This window comes from Notamacropus eugenii, chromosome 2 (genome assembly GCF_028372415.1).
Source record: "Notamacropus eugenii isolate mMacEug1 chromosome 2, mMacEug1.pri_v2, whole genome shotgun sequence".
NCBI classification, from domain to species: domain Eukaryota; kingdom Metazoa; phylum Chordata; class Mammalia; order Diprotodontia; family Macropodidae; genus Notamacropus; species Notamacropus eugenii.
Genome location: NC_092873.1, coordinates 43452177 through 43471106, shown reverse-complemented (window position 1 = coordinate 43471106; position 18930 = coordinate 43452177). Strand labels below are relative to the sequence as shown.

At 46.7% G+C, this 18930-nt stretch overlaps 3 protein-coding genes across 5 annotated transcripts in view; 1 reads left to right on the top strand and 2 right to left on the bottom strand.

Moving 5' to 3' along the window:
- TYW1B (tRNA-yW synthesizing protein 1 homolog B) overlaps nt 1-10983 on the bottom strand; it is a 247718-nt gene extending 236735 nt beyond the window's left edge. The window contains exons 1-4 of one of the 2 annotated variants that reach the window (XM_072640105.1): nt 10857-10983; nt 7085-7218; nt 4819-4968; nt 628-729 (exon numbers count right to left, since the gene is read on the bottom strand). In XM_072640105.1, coding sequence (XP_072496206.1) covers nt 628-729; nt 4819-4968; nt 7085-7218; nt 10857-10860 — 390 coding nt within the window. In that variant the 5' untranslated portion in view covers nt 10861-10983. Of the gene's footprint in view, nt 1-627; nt 730-4818; nt 4969-7084; nt 7219-9818; nt 9838-10856 lie in introns of those variants that run through there. The other variant, XM_072640106.1, reaches the window with a different exon arrangement.
- Nucleotides 10984-11936: 953 nt separating this feature from the next.
- Nucleotides 11937-18929, top strand: SBDS (SBDS ribosome maturation factor). Its single transcript, XM_072640111.1, has 5 exons — nt 11937-12350; nt 14687-14816; nt 16098-16298; nt 16992-17156; nt 18083-18929. The coding sequence occupies exons 1-5, from the start codon at nt 12223-12225 to the stop codon at nt 18209-18211; spliced, it is 753 nt and encodes a 250-aa protein (XP_072496212.1). The 5' UTR covers nt 11937-12222; the 3' UTR covers nt 18212-18929.
- Nucleotides 13495-18930, bottom strand: part of LOC140525070 (merlin-like) — a 66500-nt gene continuing 61064 nt past the window's right edge. The window contains exons 18-19 of one of the 2 annotated variants that reach the window (XM_072640101.1): nt 15281-15334; nt 13495-13579 (exon numbers count right to left, since the gene is read on the bottom strand). In XM_072640101.1, coding sequence (XP_072496202.1) covers nt 15308-15334 — 27 coding nt within the window. In that variant the 3' untranslated portion in view covers nt 13495-13579; nt 15281-15307. Of the gene's footprint in view, nt 13580-14067; nt 14155-15280; nt 15335-18930 lie in introns of those variants that run through there. The other variant, XM_072640100.1, reaches the window with a different exon arrangement.

The window sequence follows — 18930 nt, the reverse complement described above, 5'->3', positions numbered from 1 at the left end:
TAGAGATCTGGCAGAGAAGCTGGGTGACCCTGGGCAGGTCACTCTCTCTCAGGCTCAGGTCCTCAACTATAAAACAGAGATGAGACCTGCTTCAAAGGGGCTGTGAGAAGGATCCGATGAGATAATACATGCAAAGCACTTTGTACACCTTACAGTCCCATATGGATGCTACCTGTTATTATCATATAATAAAACAACTTGTATATTTTTCATAGTCTTTTAGAACAGTAACAGTTATGATAGTTATCACCAGCCCTCTGAGCTACAGCTGGAGGGCACCTACGGGGCATGCTCTCCATTCCTCCAGGCTCAGGATTCCACGTGGCCTCAGAGTTATGACAACGATAGAGACGGGGAGGGGAGGAACCTGTGGCCTCAAGGTCACATGTGGCTCTCTAGGTCCTCCAATGATCCTTTTGGATTCAGACAAAGGGCTCTACTTGAGGATCTCAAGGCCATAGGTCCCCCACCCCTGAGATCATCTGGCCTCAGATTCCTCTCTAAAAAGTCAGCAGCAAATAGATACTTTTTAAAGAAACTAAATTTATTCTGGAAAGTCCAAGTGTTCTTGAGTAACCCAGGAGATGCTTTGGTGGGGACAGAGATAACAGACAATTCACCACCTACCTCTTCCCCCAGGTGGTCATCAGGGTCATATTCTTTCAAATTAATGACCACCACAGGCAAACCGAGAGCCTTCACCGCTTTGGCAAGACTTGCTGCAAATCCCTGATAAAAAAAAAAATCAAAGTGCTCAAGAAACTCAGAGTGACAGAGCTGTGTCGCTGACCCTATTTCAGCAGGACTTTCTGGGGCTGATCGCAAACCCTTTTAAACACCAACTTTCTTTTCATTAACTCCCTCCAGGGCAATCACAGATTACACATCATTGGATAAACAGTCTAGGCCACAAGCAGAAATCACACCAAGAAACGCACTGGAAGCAAATGCTTGAAGAAAAGTCCTGCCTCCCTCGGAACCAGAGGAATTGAGTGAAGGGACCACTTCATGCTCTCCACTGAGGCTGGACCAGCCATGCTGCCAGGCCCCAGGACCCACAGCAAGGCTGGCAGAGTAAGGGAACCTTAGAGCTGCCCTGGGCAGCTTCCAGGCAATGGGTCCCTGATTTAGAGGCGTCATCTGGTCCAGCCTCCTTCTCACTGTACAGGTGAGGACCCGGAGAATCAGAAGGGTTCGGCTGTCTCTGCATAGCCCTATACTTGGCTCCTGTGCCCAGACCTTCTGGTCCAATAATCCCATCATTGGACGTGTGCCCCAAGAGTGTTATCATAAAAGACAAAAGCTACATCTGTTCAAACAGATGTACAGCAAAGAACCGGATTTGTGATTGCAAAGAACCGGATTTGTGATTGCAAAGAACCGGAAACAACCTCAATGTTCAACAGTTGGCAAATGGTTGATTCAACCAGATTATATAAACAAAACGGAATCTTAGAATTTTGTTGTTAAAAATGATAAATATGAGGAAGATACAGAAACTGGAAAGACTTACTGAGGTATTAAGAAGTGCTTACATTATAAGTGTGAACAGAACAATAAGGTGTACGCTCACCATGGCTAGAGAAAGGAATGGCCAAACACAACGGAATCTTGGGGAGGTATAAAGAATGTGAACTCTGAATATCTTTTGCACAAAAAGTTCTTTCTAAGTGCAAAGAGTTACAAAGCTCTATGGAGAGAGGGTGTGCCCAGGAGGGCCTGCTGAGAGCCCCTCTGAGAAGGGAAGAATTCATCTGGCCCAGGGTCCTAACCTGGCCCACCATAGGGATGACAGATTGAATCACACAAACTTGGACTTGGCCTTTAAAAAAAAAAGCTACACTATTAGGGAGAGAGAGAGAATCAGGACTGACACAGCCAGAAAGAATTTGGTCAGACACAGTCTTCTTCAAGAAGGAAACCCGAAGGCCCTATGGTCTTCCAGGGAACCACAGAGCACTGGGAGGGGGGGATGACACCAAAGGGTGGTGGTGAGTTGGTGCTGTAAAGAGGAGCCCTTGGACAGAGGCAGAAGCTTCAGAGACACAAGCAGGCAGCTGGGATGTACACTGATGGGGGGTAGGAAGGGTGACGTACCCAGAACCAGCCTCTCTGGGAGGAGACCCCTGGGTCCTGGAGTTCCTGAACGTCATCAAGTTCACCAAATGACATAACATTTGTAAAAAGTACTAGCACAGCGCCTGGCACATAGTAGGTGCTATATAGATGTTTATTCCCTTCCCTTCTCTGTTCCTCAGAAGCAGGAACCAAGGTAAGGAAGAGAGAGGCCCAGAGCCATGAGACAGCGAAGCAAACCCTGGCCCCAACCCTCAGTGATAGTGTCCATATACAAGGGAAGGGGTCAAGCCTGGAACTCTCCAGCGCTCTCTCCAAGAAAGGGGACTTCCCAGAGAAAGGGGGCCTTTAATTGTAAGGTAACCTTCTAACACTTAGAAAACTAGATAGTTCCCAGGGAAACGTGGGGTTCACTCTAGGGAAAAGTGGACTGATTTGAAAACACTCAAAACTCCATGAGGGTGTGGAGAAGGATCAGCGCCACCCTGGAGTGGTTACAGGGACTACACTGGTCCTTGGGGAACAGTGGTACTAATGGGCTGACACCTGACTCCTTTCCGTTCAGTGTTTCTCATCCTTTACAAAGAGTGTTCCAACAAGCTACTGAAGCTTAAAATCACCAGGCCTCTACAGCAGCCAGCAGGATGTCTTCTTGGCCCACAGATGCCTGGGGGCTGACATCAGTCTCCGCAACTTTTCTGCAGTAGCATGCCAGACCCAAATCAAAGTCTGATGTTCCCAGGGAGAGCCCTGGGGAGACAGTCTCATCTACGAGTCACACTCAAGGCTGAGCTCAGAGCTGATGAACCCGCAAGGCTCTAGTTCTACGTCAAACGTCATATACACACCAGGTCAGCCTCATAACTGTGTCAAGTTAAAAATATAAGGAAAACAATAAAATAAAATAAAGGTGATTACACATGACCTTGCCTTCTTTCTTTTAACCAGATCTGGTTAAAATTATTTTTAATTAATTTTAATTATAACCCACTGAGGAAAATCCTTCTAGGCCCAAATGAGATCACATTGTAAAGGGCTTCACCCAATGTCTGGCACCCAGGACATGTTATAGAAATGTGGGCAATTACTACTGCTGCTAAATCAGTTCAGAAGCAGCCTCAGAGACCAGCCTTCAGGGACCAGCCACACCTGCCGTAATTCCTCCTGTCCAGATGACTGTGGAGCACCATTGCCAACAGTGCCCCACACACATGAGCAACTGGGTACATCACACAGTCCTGCCCTCTGAGCAGCCTAAGACACGGAGCTTTGCCCCCTGCACCAAGCAGCCATGGACTGTCATGCTTTCTGAGCCCTCCTGTCTATTGCAGAGGCTTTCTGTCTCCTTCCCTACCATCTGTGGCTCAGCAACATTCACTCCCACAAGGTCTGCTGCAGCAAGGAGCTGAGGAAGACAGAAGGCCAAACTCATTAGGATCATGTATGAAACCCAACTAGACCAGCCTGCTGCAGAAAGTCAGAACAGGGGCTTTGCCATGAGGGCTCAGTGGACAAGTACATGGCCGACCTTTACTGATCCTCACCTCATCCCAGTGCTTGAAACAGACCTTCCTCAGAGAAGGGCACAGTCACTGCAGGAAAGGGGATAATGAGGCCATTCCATAAAATAAAAACACAAGAGATCTGCTCTGCACAGTTCTCATGAGGGGGCAACAGGAACAATCTTTTGCCCCAAAACTATACAAATGTCCCCCCAGGTTCAGATCAATTAAAAAAATTCAATTTTATGTTATCCTCAAAAGCACTAAATTTTACATGACTTTCTAAAGCATAGTTGGGCAGCAGCATGAGTCAGGCAATGAAGTGGTCTGCGAAACTGGGAAGGCCTGGGTCACACCTGTGTCTGACCCATCCTGGCACAACCTCTAACAGCTCTGGCCAATTCTAAGCCTGGGAGTGGCACAGAAGGTGCCAATCTGCACAGGGAATGGAGTTTCCTCCTCCAGGAATGCACTCTCAGGCATTAAAACCACCTACATTATTCAAACACTGCTTCCTCAGTGGAGGGTTGCCTACCTTCCCTACCCTGATACAGCTTTGAAGACTCCAGATAAATTCAGAAGAGCTTAGTGTCTACGTTTAGTATTCATTTCACCCCAAAGAGGAAAGAGAAAAATGCACCAGTCTTTTTTTTTCTTGCAGAAGTGGGGGGCTATGGGTAAGAAATAGCACATACACCATCAAAAATGCATTAGCCTTTCCTTGCAGAGATGAGGGACAGGGTGGACAATAGTGCATATATCATCAGAAATGCAGTAACCTGCTTTTCTTGCAGAAGTGGGGGGTTACAGATGGGGAACAGTTCATAGGCCATCAGAAATGCACCAGCCTCCTTTCCCTGCAGAGGTGAGTGGCTATGAGTAAGCAACAGTGCATACACCATCAGATTCCCAGGAAATGGCAGATAGTTTGCTGAACTGGCTTTTCCCCTTGCTGTCTTTAACCTTTTGTTACAAGGGCCAGGGAAGAGCAGAGAAGGGAGAACAACATCTTCATAAACTACGGTGTTATGAAATCAAGAGCTATCCATCAGAATTTTACACATGTGAAAATGTTCACTGAAAGAGTATGTCAAACAGAAGTATGAACAGTATTAGCAACAGGGACCTAGAGAGATGAAAAAACAACAAAACTTTAGGACTAAAACTATCCACATAAGTAAATCTAACACAAGAACAAGTGTGGGAACCAAAGGTCAGAGTGATGGCATGGCCCTGCTACCTTTGCGGTGCCGGTCTGAGACGCATAGAAGATCTTCACTCCAGAAACATGGGATTCTTTCTTCTGGTGGGAAGTGGTTCCATTGGCCACGGGGGCCACAGGAGCTGGGGGGGCCTTCTGGAGGGAGGATTTCCCAGCTGATCTGTCACCCTTCAAGAAAAAAACAGACAACTTTTGGCCTTCACAACCAATTTTGTTCTACATCCCCCCTTCCTGATGACAAAAATGGGCAGAGAATTAGACTCCTTAGGGATTTAGGAGATTAAAAGCCTAAAATGTAGAAGTGCCCTTAGAGAATCCCCACTACTGCCTGTCCCCATAAGGGATTTTCCTGCCTTAGCCCAATGAGCCTCTACATCCAGAGGCCGCCTGCCCACTCTAGTTTGCTGTAGCTCCAGTAGGAAGAAGGCTGTCCCAATTTCCACCCACAGCTCGTAGCTCTGCCCTCTGGGGCTAAACCAAGCACATCTAATTCCTCTTGCAAACTAATGCCTCCCAGGGACTTGGAGCCAGCTCTCATGTGCTCCCTGATCCATCTCTGAAACCGCTCTGTCCAAGCCCACAATTGTCCCTTTCTGGCTAAATCCAAGGGTGCTTTCTCAGTCTTCATCCTCACCTGCCTCTAGGTAGTGTCCAGCCCTTCTAACCAAACCCTCCTTCCAGATGTTCTCTAGGATACTGCCCTCTCCTGGTCTTCCCCCTACCTCTGGGCTCCTCCTCCTCAGTCTCCTCTGCACCTTTATTACCCTGTCCACTAACTGTGAGCATCTCCTGAGGCTCTCTTCTGGGTTGGTGCTGTCTCTCTGTCTCTCTGTCTTTCTCTCTACCCCTTCTTCCTTTTCTTCCTTTCTCTCTTTCTCTTTCTCTGTCTCTGTCTCTGTCTCTCTCTCTCTCTCTGTCTCTCTCTCTCTCTCTCTCCTTTCCCCCTCCCCCATTCTCCATGTTATCATTTCAATAAGGAGATGACTCACAGATCTACACAGGAAGCTCCTCATCTCCCTTTCACACTCTTTCATGCTGCACTTAGCACAGTGCCTGGCACACAGTAGGTGTTTAATAAATATTTATGGACCAATCGATCCACCTCCAACCTCCCACCTCCAAAGCCCTTGGGCTGATCTGTGTCCATCTTGCATTTCCCCTCTCCCAGTCAGGCCTGCTGCATTTTAATCTCTGCACCCCCAGCACCTCCCACAGGGCCCAACACAAAGCAGGAGCCTAAGAAATGTCTGTTGAACTCACTTCTCTTCTGCAGAACCAATACCTCCAATTCCTTCAAACAGCCCTCAGAGGGTATGGCCTCAAAGCCTTTCCTGGTCCTGGGGTCCCTTCTCCAGACACACTCCAGCTCAGACAATGAAAGAATTACACCAGACATTTAAGTGTGAAAGCACAACAAAAATGTCAGCCATCATCATCACCATCGCCATCATCGCCATCATCGTCAGTGTCCTCCCTAAAATGTGCTACTCAAATCTGAACACAGAGGGCAGTGGAAGCAGAATATCCTTAAGCCTCAAAGTCATGCCTCTCAATACGGCCAAAGATGGGGCCGGCTTTTGGAACTGCCACATGTGTGGTACACTCAGACCCCTGGCTCTTTGTCAGACAATCTACTGTCCAACCACGCCTCCCCATCCTGCTGTTGGGGGTGGATTTCTTGAACCCAAACATTTATATATCCCTCTCTTAAATTTCAAATCAAGTTCAGACTTGTTCAAGTCTGTCCAATTTCCAAGCCTGTGAAGACTTTCTGGACCCAACTCTGTCAACTCTGTATGCTGTCCCTTCTAGATCTGTGGGAACCACAAGGAAAGAAAGAGATGGCAACTACTTTTTCAAGACTCAGCAGGTAACCTTTCCAATACAACAGAACTGAGCGCCAACAGAAGGTTAAGAGCCAGGAGCCCTCATTTCAAATCCAGCCTCAAACTCTTCCTTCACAAGCCACTTAAACCACCCTTAGCCTGTTTCTTCATCTGTCTTCTGGGGATACTGGGAGAGCAGAAGGAGATAGTAATTGTAAAGAGTTTTGCAAGCCTTAAAACGCCATATAAATGCTATTATTATTACAAAACTTTAATACAGAGTTAATCTGAGGCACACAGTAAGCACTTAATAAATGCTTTTTCATTCATTCTTTCACCTAGCAGAGCCATCAAAGAGTAAAAGCACACACTCTACAACCTTTAGCAACTGATTATCGAAAGTCAAAAGCATAGGTAACATGCATTCATCCACCCCATTAAGAAATAACTCTACTTACAAGCTTTTTGGTGACAACTTGAACGCAGATGCACAGGCTTACGCCAAAGGCAAGACCCAAGTACACATAAAATCGGTTCACCCACAGGGATATCAAAGGCGTGTAGAAGTGGTCCCATGCATCCAAGGAAGGATCTAAGCAGAAATTACACACACAGAAGTAAGCATAGCATGAGCAAATCTTTTTTCCGATTAAAACACATTATAAATATATAATGTATAATTATGCTTAATAATTTAATTTATAATTATGTTACACATAATATAGAATTATAATTAATTGTAATCAATAATTTATTATAATTAAATTAAAGTAAATGATAATAAAGTAATAAAAACAAAATAATGAACAAAGATGAAAGAGATAAAAATTAAATTAAAATAATATACAATACAAAAATGTAAATATATAAATATAATTACAATTATAAATTAAAACAAGAGGCACTAGCGAATCTAACCAGAAATCTAACCAACACAAGGCATGAGATAGTCAGAGTTCTGTATTCATTCTAAGTGAACTCCAGCTACATTAATTTACATTAATTTTAGGATTCAACTAGAAGCTTAAGTCATTCACACATCTTATTTCTAATAAGGGCAACTGGACAGTGTTTAGTGTTTCTCTAAGCACCTGAAAATAAGTTCCTATTATTCAAAGATCAGTTTGTGCTCAGAAAGCATCTCAATGAGCACAAAGGAGGAAAAACTCCCCTGCAGACCCTTAGGTTCACAGGCAGTCTCTACGTTTCTTAACTTCCCTCAAAGATTTCTGGAGCCACAAATTAACTTTCCGTTCCCATGTTAGATGAATGCATTTAGTTGTCTGTATAGCCAATAGTTGAATTAGCTCATTTGTGATCATGTCACTGCCTTAGTGAGAGCAGACAGTTTGGACCATCCATCCTCCATAGACAGGAGAGCCCCAAGAGAGGGCCACTGAAAAGGCTTGAACAAACTACCAGAGTTTATCAAACACGTCTGTTTATTCCAGCTGCATCTGTGCCTTCTACACAGTAATAAAGCCTGATTAATCCCACAGCCAAGGGCTGCCAAATGCAACAGATCCTACAATGTCATGGAAGCCAGACCTGCATCATCAGTGACCTTTGCCTCGAAACGTTGAAAGTTGGGCCTGCAGCACAAAATGAAGTGAGACAAACCAGTAAACTGCTATTAGAAAGAATTGGTGAGGCATAGTTTAAAAAAAAAGTGCTGGGCTTGGAATCAGGAGATCTGAGTTCAAAACTCACCTTTTATAAGACACCCCATGGGGTGGAACTAAAAGAGGGGTTTCATGATCACAGTCTCATCAAGAAAATGGGGACTCAGGACTCGCACTACCCATCAGATGGGAATGTTTTGAGCAAAGTACTTTTGTTTCTACAATGCTGGAGATTCCATCAATTGTTTTTATTACAGAGTGAGGCAAAATTTACACAACACAAAGCTCCTCTTCCATTAGATTCAATGCCAATGTATCCCAGGAATGAAAATGAGGCAGCAACGTACAATGAAGGGGACTGGGCTTAGCTGTATAGCCCTCAGAAAGTCATTGAATCCCCAGGAGCCTCCAGCAACTCCCTAAGACCTAGGGTGAAATCCACATACCCAACACCAAAATCACAGATCCACCCCAGTGATGGGTTCTGTGACATGGTGGGAAAAAAACAATTAATTTGGGGTCATAGGACCTGAGTTCAAATTTCAGCTCTGTCCCTTACTACCTGTATAATCCTGAACCTGTTTCCTCGTCCACAAATTGAGAGAGCCTTGGAGGTCTCATCACTCTAGATCTATGATTTTATGAGGTGGTCTCGAGCATCATCAGTTCATTCATCTTATAGATGAGGAAACTGGGGCCCAGTGTGGGATGGTATGGTGACTTGTCTATGGTCACACAAAGTAAAGAACAAATTGGAACCCAGCTCCCCAACTCCACAACAACATCTGATAAGCACCTACTTCAATAAGTGCCAGGTACATATACCAAGACAGACAGCACCCAACTCTCAAAAACCTCACACTCTACTGGGGAAAATATACAGAAAGAAAACAAAATACAAGATAGATACAGAGTAATTTCCAGGGGGAGGACACTGGAAATTGAGGGCATCACGGAGGCTTCTGGGAGGAGGGGGATTTTCAGTGGAGCTTTGAAAGAAGCTAAGGATTTTTGAAGCAGAGGGAGGCTAGGAGTACAGTTATCCCTTCCACAGCCAGACTTTTCCCATCAAGGTTGCAATCTATCACAAGTCAGCATAAGAAATTAAGTGGGAATTTTGGGGGAGTTTTGCTGAAGCCACATAAATGGAAGGCCAGCAGATGCCCCAGAGCCTATAACCAAATACTTAACCCAAATTTTACCCAAATAAGGGAATGTAAACACCCAATAAAAGGGAAAAAAAATAGATTTCTTCTCTGGTACAAAAAGAGAGCCAGACAATTTTATGTGAATTTTCCAGAGAGCAGGGTGCCTTGCCCCTAACCGCTGTGATGTAGAAGAGATAACAGTACATTCAGACATTGGAGATAGCCTTCATAAAGGGGCAGACCCATCATGATCCACACCCTGTCTCTCCAGTCATAAAGGTATCCCAACAGGCACTTTCAAAGAGCCCCAGGGGACCCTTAGGAACTAGCCCTCCAGTTGGAAGGGAATTGACCCTTCCTCAATGTGTGTGTTGGGAGGGAGAAGGGAGATAGGAGAAATGAGGACAGAAGCTGGCCCGGACCTCCTCACTCTGTGCTTCCATTTTCTGACTCCTGGACACAGCCAATGCCTGCAATGCCCTCCCTCCTGATCTCTCTCCGCACCCCATCTTCCGTCCAAACCCAGCTTCTGTCTCCTCCACAAAGCCTTTCCCGACCTCTGCCTTAACGTCACTTTGTATCTACTTAGATTGTGTGGTCACTTTGTATCTACTTACATTGTATCGTCACTTTGTATCTACTTACATTGTCTCCAGGGCACCATGGCCCTGGATGCTGCTTTTAATACCTTGGTAACTGTACTTCAATATAATTTATTCCCCCTCTCAGTCCAGGGAGCTCACAGTCCAATTGGGATAAGAAAACAATTAGGTGCTAGTAAGAAAAGCATGGAATAAACTGAGGGCTGTGCTAGCAGCAACGACAGGCCGGGGTCCAAAAAGGCTTCCTAACTCAAGCCAAGGGGGTCCAGGACACAATAATTGTAAAGAATCACGCTGCTTAGCACAGAGGCTGGTCCACAGCAGGCACTTAATAAATAATTATTTATTAAAAATAAATGGTTGTTGATATTACTGGCTCTGGGCACCCGCAATAACGTTCTCGGGCCCCCGGACAAGCCCCAGTTTCCTCATCTGAAATCCGGGTAATGGCCTGGGTGTTTTCTAGAACGCCACGGCCACATGGTCAGCCCCAAGAGAATGGAAGCCTCAGGGGGGCAGGAGCGGCTGGCTTCTGCTCCATTCCGCACCCGAACCTCAGCTAGCACGTGGTAAGTGTTGAATAAACGTTGGTCGATAGACCAGCCAATCGCGGCGCAAAAGCCTGTGTACCACCAATCCCCGCTTTCCGTCCCGCCCCCCGCATGCGCGTGCGCGCACGCACCAACGGGACCGAGCGCGCCTGCGCAGGCGGACGGCCCCCCTCAAAAGCTCAGCAACGTGCGGGGGGAGCTGGAGATCGGCCGGGGAAGGCGGCTGGCAGCCTCCTGGCCGGCCAGGGCACGGTCTAGGCGGGCCTGAACCCGAGCCAGGGAGGTGGGGACCGAGAGCGAACCTTACCCATGTCCTCGATGGGTGGCAGGAGCAGGGTCGGGGCCAGGCGGGCCGCGGGAGCCCGGCAAGGCGCTACAGCTGCGGGCTCCGGGAGGCCGGACGACGGGGAGAGTGACAGCTGGGCCGGCGCCCGTCATTGGTCAGCCGGTGGAGGTGGGCGGGACCTCAGTGTCTTGGGCAGGGCTCTCGCCCCCGGTCCCGCCTCCATGACCCCGTGAATAGGAAAGCGGGCCTTTGAAGGTCCTGATCTCCCTGCCCGTGACATTGAATCCAAAACAATAGGAGCAGAGAGATGAAACATCTAGATCAGGAAAGCACCTCAGAAGGGATGGGTGGAGGCAACAAGCAAGCATTTATTAAGCGCTTACCATGTACAATGCACCCTGCTGAGCCACTGGGGGTGGATACGAGGAGAAAAGTGAGATGGACCCTGCTTTCGGGCTGTCCAGCCCAGCCCCCATTCAAGACTGGTCCGAAATCACACCGAGTCACTACACTCTTTTTACAGATGAAGAAACTGAGGCCCAGGGGTATTGGAACCCAGTTCTTGACTTTCATGGGGCCGAGCTCTTTTGCCCCTTAGCAGGTGTCCTGGTGTGTGAAGAAGAATAATAGCTAATGCTTATTAAGCACCTACTGTATGCCAGGCACTGTACCAAGTACTTTAGTAGTAGTGACAATAAAATTTATGTAGAACTTACTGTGCGCTAGGCACCGTGCTAAGCACTTTACAATTATCTCGTTCAATACTTAACAATCCTGAGAGGTCGGTACCGTTATTATCCCCATTTTACAGATGGGGAAACTGGGGCAACTAGGTGAAGTGATTTGCCCAGCGTCCCAAAGCTAATAAGTCTCTGAGGCTGGATTTGAACTCAGATCCATCCTGACTCCAGGCTCCCTGCTCTATCCTCCCGGAGGACGCTCAGCACCATGTGGCTGCCTCTACTTGTATGGGGTGATTGGTGGGCTACAAGACTCGCCGCCCAGGAACGCCATCTCTGGCACCACAAGTTTCCCCCCGGTCATTAAAAGCCAGCTCCACGGGGTGGTTCAATTTCAGCCTAGAACAACCGGGTGAGGGCAGAAGAAGCCGGAAGAGGGCGGTGGCGGATCTCATTGGGGAAGCTCCGGGCCGGTGCAGCGGGCCTGCCTTCTGATTGGCTGGGGCTACGCTCACGTACCCCACGAGGTCAAGTTTGTTTTGCCCGTGGCTTCCCAGCGCCTGCGCAGTAAGAACGCCTGGCGGGGGTGGTTGTGGGAGCGGCCGCGGCTTAGACTTCGAGCCTTTCCTGGAGGAGTCTTCCCCGCCGGGCTCGAGGGTCCCAGGCCGTTAGCAGGCCCGCCCCGCGAGTGGGGACCCGCCGCCGCCATGTCGATTTTCACGCCCACCAACCAGATCCGCCTGACGAACGTGGCCGTGGTGCGCATGAAGCGCGGGGGGAAGCGCTTCGAGATCGCCTGCTACAAGAACAAGGTCGTGGGCTGGCGAAGCGGCGTGTGAGTGAGACGGGGGCCGGGGGGCCGGGGGGCCGGGGGCCGGGGGCCGAGGAGCCGGGGCTGGGGGCCGAGGGGCCGGGGGGCCGGGGGGCCGGGGGGCCGGGGCTGGGGGCCGAGGGGCCGGGGCTGGGGGCCGGGCGGCCGGGGGCCGGGGGCCGGGGGGCCGGGGGCCGGGAGCCGGGAGCCGGGGGGCTGGGGACCCTCCTCCCGTCTGCACTTAGGAGGCCCTTAGTGCGTGCGGAGGCCCGGAGACCGGGGTGGGGGCGGGGGGACAGGCGGCTGCTCCTGATCCGCCCGCGTTCCGCCCTTGGGCCCGGCCCGGATGCCGGGGGAGGCGGGCTCTCGAAAGGGCCCCCGAGGGCTCACGGGTGCGCTGGCCTTCCGGGGGGAGAGCGGGGTGCCCGCCGGGGTCGCCCCGGATTGGGAGCGGGCCGGGATGGAGTGTGCTGGGCAGGAAGCTGCAGACGGGCCTTTGTCATTTATTGAGCGCCTGCTGTGTGCCAAGCGCGGGGGTACGGAGCAGAGAACGCAAGCCCCCGCTCTCCAGGCGCCCCCCTAGCCCCGGGAGGCTGGAAGGGGCCGCGGGGCCGAGGAAGCCTCTGAAGGGAGGCCCGGGGCCTTGGTGCTGAGGACCCCGGGGGGACGGGCTGGGAAGGGGTGCAGAAGGCCATGGGAGGTCCTGGGGTAGCGTCTCTGGGCACCCGCTCTGCCCCTGTCTGTGGCCTTCGCTCCTGAGCCTGTCTCCCATTTATCCTGTTCAAATGCACTCCCCGGACTCTCCCGTTGGATGTGGAGCTCTTTGAAAACAGGGGCTGGTTTTTACCTCCTTTATGTCCCCATCTCAGCCCTGGGCCTGGCAGGAGGCTTCGCGTTTATTAACTGATCCACCGAAACCAGTTAGAATTCAGTTGTTGCAATGGTCTGGGTCTTTGGGATGTGGGTAGAGAAGGAAAAAGCCTGAGATGTTATAGGGGTGGAAGGGACAGGACTTGGCAGTGGGTTCGATTGGGAAGGGGGAGGAGGAGGAGGGGAAGAAGGGAGGCTGGATGTCTGTAAGGACAGGGAGGCGTAAGGGAGGATTGAGGGCAAGGTTAAGATCCATGGGGGGCCACAGCCAGTCCTCTTGGCCCGTGTCTTGCCACTTCCATGGTGACTTTGGCCGGCTCTGCCTCACCTGAATCCAGTTCACTTACAAGTCAAGGCATCAGTCTCCCCATGTCATTGGCTTTCTTTAAAAAAAAAGGACAAACCACAATAAAATTCAAAATCCAAAGGATGCGCCTCTTCCTGGGGGGTCTGGAATTTGGGGGAAAAAAACTTACGTCTTTATTTTCACTAATCTTTATGATCCTATGTATTTTATTTTATGCATTTATAATAAACATTCTGAGAAGGGGTCCTTATGCTACACTAGATTGCTACAGGGGGTCCATGACACCAAAAATATTAAGAATCCTGCTCTAGACTGATGGGGATGGTAAAGATGGTAGAATCAGGTTTTGTTTTTCAGAGCTAGAGCTCTGTTTGTAAGCAGTAGGGAAGGGCCCAGTTATTGAGGAGAGATTGAAAATTAGAGAGAAAGGGAGATAATCAGAGGTGCAAGGTTCTCCAGGAGACTAGGGAGGACGGGACCAAGCATCACCTCAGCACTTCTCTGCGCGACACTCACACACATGCACACACACACACACACCTTCACTATACCACTTGTGATCTGGTGAATTCATTCCATCTGCTAATGCTGCTGAAAAGACCTGGGTTTAAATCCCTTATTTTCCGTGTGCTCATTACTTCCTTCACTTAGCTGTAAAACAGTGGTAATAATAGTGCTTACTTCACAGAGTGTTTGTTCTAGGTGAAATAACATTAAAACACTATGTGAAAATGTTAATGATGATTATTTTACATCATACTACAGAGGAAAAGTGAAAATGGCCCTAGATCTGAAGTCTGAAGACCTTGGTTCAAGTGCAAGTTTTGCCATTTACTTGGGTGACCTTTAAGCAGATCCCTGGGCCTGGGTTTCTTATATGTAAAATGAGTGGGAACTGGTGACCTCTGCCATCCCTCCCAGCTCTAAAATCAGTAGCATCAGTGCTGCCTGTAGACCCTGGCAGTGAACCTTGTCAGAAATTTCCTATTGGGCAATCAGAAAAAGTGAAATGAGACCCATTGTCTTGAGAATAATTGGTTCACCAGACACTGAATGTTGTTTTTGAGTATTTACCACAGAATGTTCTTGAAGACAATATCATTCTGGTATGCTTAAATTGCAAGACTTTCTGAAACTGAATTTCAGTTATATTCATGTGTGATTTTCTCTCCCTTCCCATCAGGGAAAAAGATCTTGATGAAGTTTTGCAGACCCACTCTGTGTTTGTAAATGTTTCTAAAGGCCAAGTGGCTAAAAAGGAAGATCTTATCAGTGCTTTTGGCACAGACGACCAGACTGAAATCTGTAAACAGGTGAGTTCTGCAAAATCTGATAAGGTGAAGCATTTCCTATTTCTTATTTCCCAAATTAAATGTTCCATTTAGAGATGACATTTCCTGTCTTTATTGTTAACCCTGGAAAGCACTTGAGAGCAGCAGTTTCCTGGCTAACTTGAAGTACACTAATTCAGAATTAACAGGTGATTCTGGTATGGGTTTGCCTCTCTACTTAGTAAAAATGTCTTCCTCTTAGAATATCATAGACTCAAGCAGCTGGAAGGAACCCTAGGCATCCATCCCAGCCTTGCTCTGCACTACATCTTGACGCCAGGGCGATGCAGAGCCCAGATTCCAGAGTCCTACCCAGCAACATGGCTTTACGCACAGGCCTACTCTAATGTGGTAACCAGCCTAGTTTAGTTAACAGAGATTTCTGATTTAAAAATTGGCCACCAACTGAATAAATTTTTTAACCACAGCATCTCATGAAAACTTACCAAAGAAGAATAGGAGGGCTCTGAGAGTCAGTGAATACTGGTAAAATGGTAGACCTTTAAAACATAAAAGTTTTGAAAGGAAAAAAGATTTCAGTCTGAAATCAGTTACTCTTTTCAAATCCATACCTCAGGAAATTTCAGGTTCCTCCAATTTAAGTTCTTCTCTTTCTGTGACAAATTTTCATTACAGCCTATCTAAAATTCAAAGTTTAATTGATTCATTTAGAAATACTTAAAATGTTTAATGTCATCATTCGAATTTCATAGATGATCTTTTTCCTCCTAGCCCACACCTTCCCAAACTAGGGAAGCTTTACAGTTGTGCACAAGGCACAGATGATAATCCAGTTCATCTTAAAGAATGGAGGTCCACATCCTCACATCTCAAATGGTTAATACTTTTCATCCCAGAAACTCAGTCATCTTCATGGCTATAGCTGATTATCTTTGGAGGCCAATTAGCATATGACAGGGTCTGTTTAAAAATTGATAGTTATTAAAGTAGATTGCCATTGACAAGCTACAGTCCATGAGTGTGCTACAGGAAACAGTGAATGTAAGAGAAGCATGGGAAAAACGAGAGAAGCTAATGCCAAGTAAAGGCAGGAAAGTAATGGTGACTACCGCAGTGTAAGCAGTAAGGACAGCTCATCAGAACCGAGAGCGAGGAGGAGGCGCCCACCCCACTTCTCTGTCCACAGAGGTGGGAGAGGAGCAGTGTGGACACAGCCCTCAGCACCCACGTCCTCAGGGACGGCTCTCAGTGGGAACAGTAAAAATGTGTTTGAAAAATAAAACCATTGCTTCTCCCTTCTAGATCTTAACAAAAGGAGAAGTACAGGTGTCCGATAAAGAACGACATACGCAGCTGGAGCAGATGTTCAGGGATATTGCAACAATTGTAGCAGATAAATGTGTAAATCCTGAAACCAAGAGACCATACACTGTCATCCTCATTGAGAGAGCAATGAAGGACATCCACTATTCCGTCAAACCCAACAAGAGCACGAAGCAGCAGGTCGGTCTGTGGGCACTGGGGTTTTAAGTAGCCTTGAAATTCTGTCTGCTGAACATGGCTTTTACCCTGTTGTCAGAGTCTCCAGTTAGATCAATGAGTATTTATTAAATGCCTGCTATGTGCCAGGCATCGTGCTAAATGTTGTTCAGTCGTCTTTCAGTCATGTCCCATTTGGTGTTTTCTTAGCAAAGATGCTGGAGTGGTTGGCCATTTCTTTCTCCAGCTCATTTTACAGATGAGGAAACTGGGGGAACAGGGTTAAGTGACTTGCCATGGGTCACGCAGCTTTTAAGTGCATGAGAACAGATTTGAACTGAGGAAGAGGAGTCTCCCTGACTCAAGACCAGGACTTCAGTGCAGCTGCCTTCTATTGTGCTGAACGGAGGATCCAAAGAAAAGCGGAAGATAATCCCTGCTCTCCAAGAGCTCAGAATCTAACGGGAAAGACAGCACGTAAACAGCCACATACAAACAAGTTATCTACGGGACACATTAGAAATAACAGAGGGAAGAGGCGAAAATTAAGAAGGATTGTGACGGGTTTCTTATAGACTTGGGATTTCAGCTTTGCTTGAAGGAAGCTGGGAAGTGGAGCTAAGGAGGGAGGGACTTCCAAGTTGGGGACAGCAAATGAGGATCATGTGACAAAGGACACAGAAAAATGTAATCACTTGTTTTACTTTATTTTAATAGGCCTTGGAAGTAATAAAACAGTTGAAGGAAAATATGAAGATTGAGCGGGCCCACATGAGGCTTCGATTCATTCTGCCCGTGAGGGAGGGGAAAAAGCTAAAAGAAAAACTCAAACCATTGATCAAGGTGATAGAAAGTGAAGACTTTGGTGACCAGTTAGAAATCGTAAGCTAAATTCTTTTTTATTCCTTTGTATATTTGTTTTCTAAGTTATTTCTGCAGTTATGTTGTAAGAAACATTAGAAAATAGTGCATACTCAAATTTGTATATGAAAAGTCTTGAATTCTGAGTTATAGATAACAGTCCTAAAGGATGACTGTTTTCCCTGGGCTCTGAAGGGAAGTGCCTTTTTTGAGGTTGGCATGCTTAAAGAAGACTGGCAGTGACATTCATATAGCACAGGACAGCATTATCAAGGTCCATGTGGTCCCAAGGATGAAATTGAGGGCACTTCCCCAAGAAATGACCGAAGCACACAACTCATAGACTGAGGTTATAATGGTTTAGAATCTAAGGCTTTTAAAACCTTCGCAGATGAGAAATCCGTGTATTATCCTAGTGATACCTAGTGTGTTGACTTCTCATGTTAATGGATTTTTTTATTTTATTTCACTTTTTGGGGGGAGGGGTTAGAATGGGGAAGTGTTTATATAATACTGTGTACAAATATTTTTTACCTCATTTGATCCTCACAACCACCCTGCAAGGGGAGGTTATTATCCCCATTTTACAGCTGAGGAGACTGAGGCAAACAAAAGTGAAGTGATTCATCTAGAGTCACAGAGAGGATTTTCTGGGCCCCAGCTCTCTATCCATTGCGTTACCAGCTGCCTCTTTTATTCAGAACAGCCCAACTCCTCTGTTATCCACCGACAGTCACTGTTCTGAAATTGAGATATTTTTCCAAGAATATAATTCCTAAATGAACACCTGAACCTTTCTGCTTTGAACTTGAACAAAATGAGTTGTTTCAAATAACTATCAAAAATCTTTTGATAAATTTGTGTCTTGAAGGATCCCACATCTGCATTTGTAGAGACAAAGATTCTGTCTGTCTGACGCTATCAAAGAACTCTGTTAAATGTTTCAGGTGTGTCTAATTGATCCAGGCTGCTTCAGAGAAATTGATGAGCTGATACAGAAGGAGACAAAAGGAAAAGGTTCTTTGGAAGTTCTCAGCTTGAAAGACGTGGAAGAGGGAGATGAAAAATTTGAATGAAAGCTTTTCACTGTCTCTTATAAACACAACACTAAAAGGTGTTCTCACTTCCCTCAGCACTATTAACTTCTGTGGGTTTTTTTTCCTGCCAAAAACTTGCTTAGACTGCTTAATTTGAGGTTTTCAATCTAATATGTGTGGTAATTATAACAAGTCACTTATATAAGAATATTCAGTATAAAAATCCTAATGTGGATAAATGCATCCTGGCTGTCAAGTTGGACTACTAATATTAAAAAGAACCAGGGTGAACCTCTTCCTGTTTTGTATTCTGCCTGGGCATCTGGGCTGTGTCATCTTAATTTTTGACAGTGGTCATTCCTTGTTAACTGTACATCCATCAAAGTTGTCTCAAAGTTTACACCAAAAAATTCATGCTTTAGAAACATCCCTTGACAGAAATGGAATGTGTGCAGAAAGATGTGAGCCTGCAGCATTTCTACACTACAGAATTTGAGTGATTTTAATTTGACCTAATAGTAAGCTAGGTGTTGTGACTTCCCAATTGACACTGGTGTGTGTCTGTGTCTGTGTCTGTCTGTGCACATACAGTTACTGACTGTCCATCATTATTCTCATTTAGTAAACATGCTGCCAAAATGTAAAAGACTATCTTCGGTTTAAAAAAGTCATTCGTGGTAATTTTTTAAATTTATACTATATGTTAATACAAATGAAGTTATATGTAACAAATAAAACCTGTATTATTTTTATTAAAC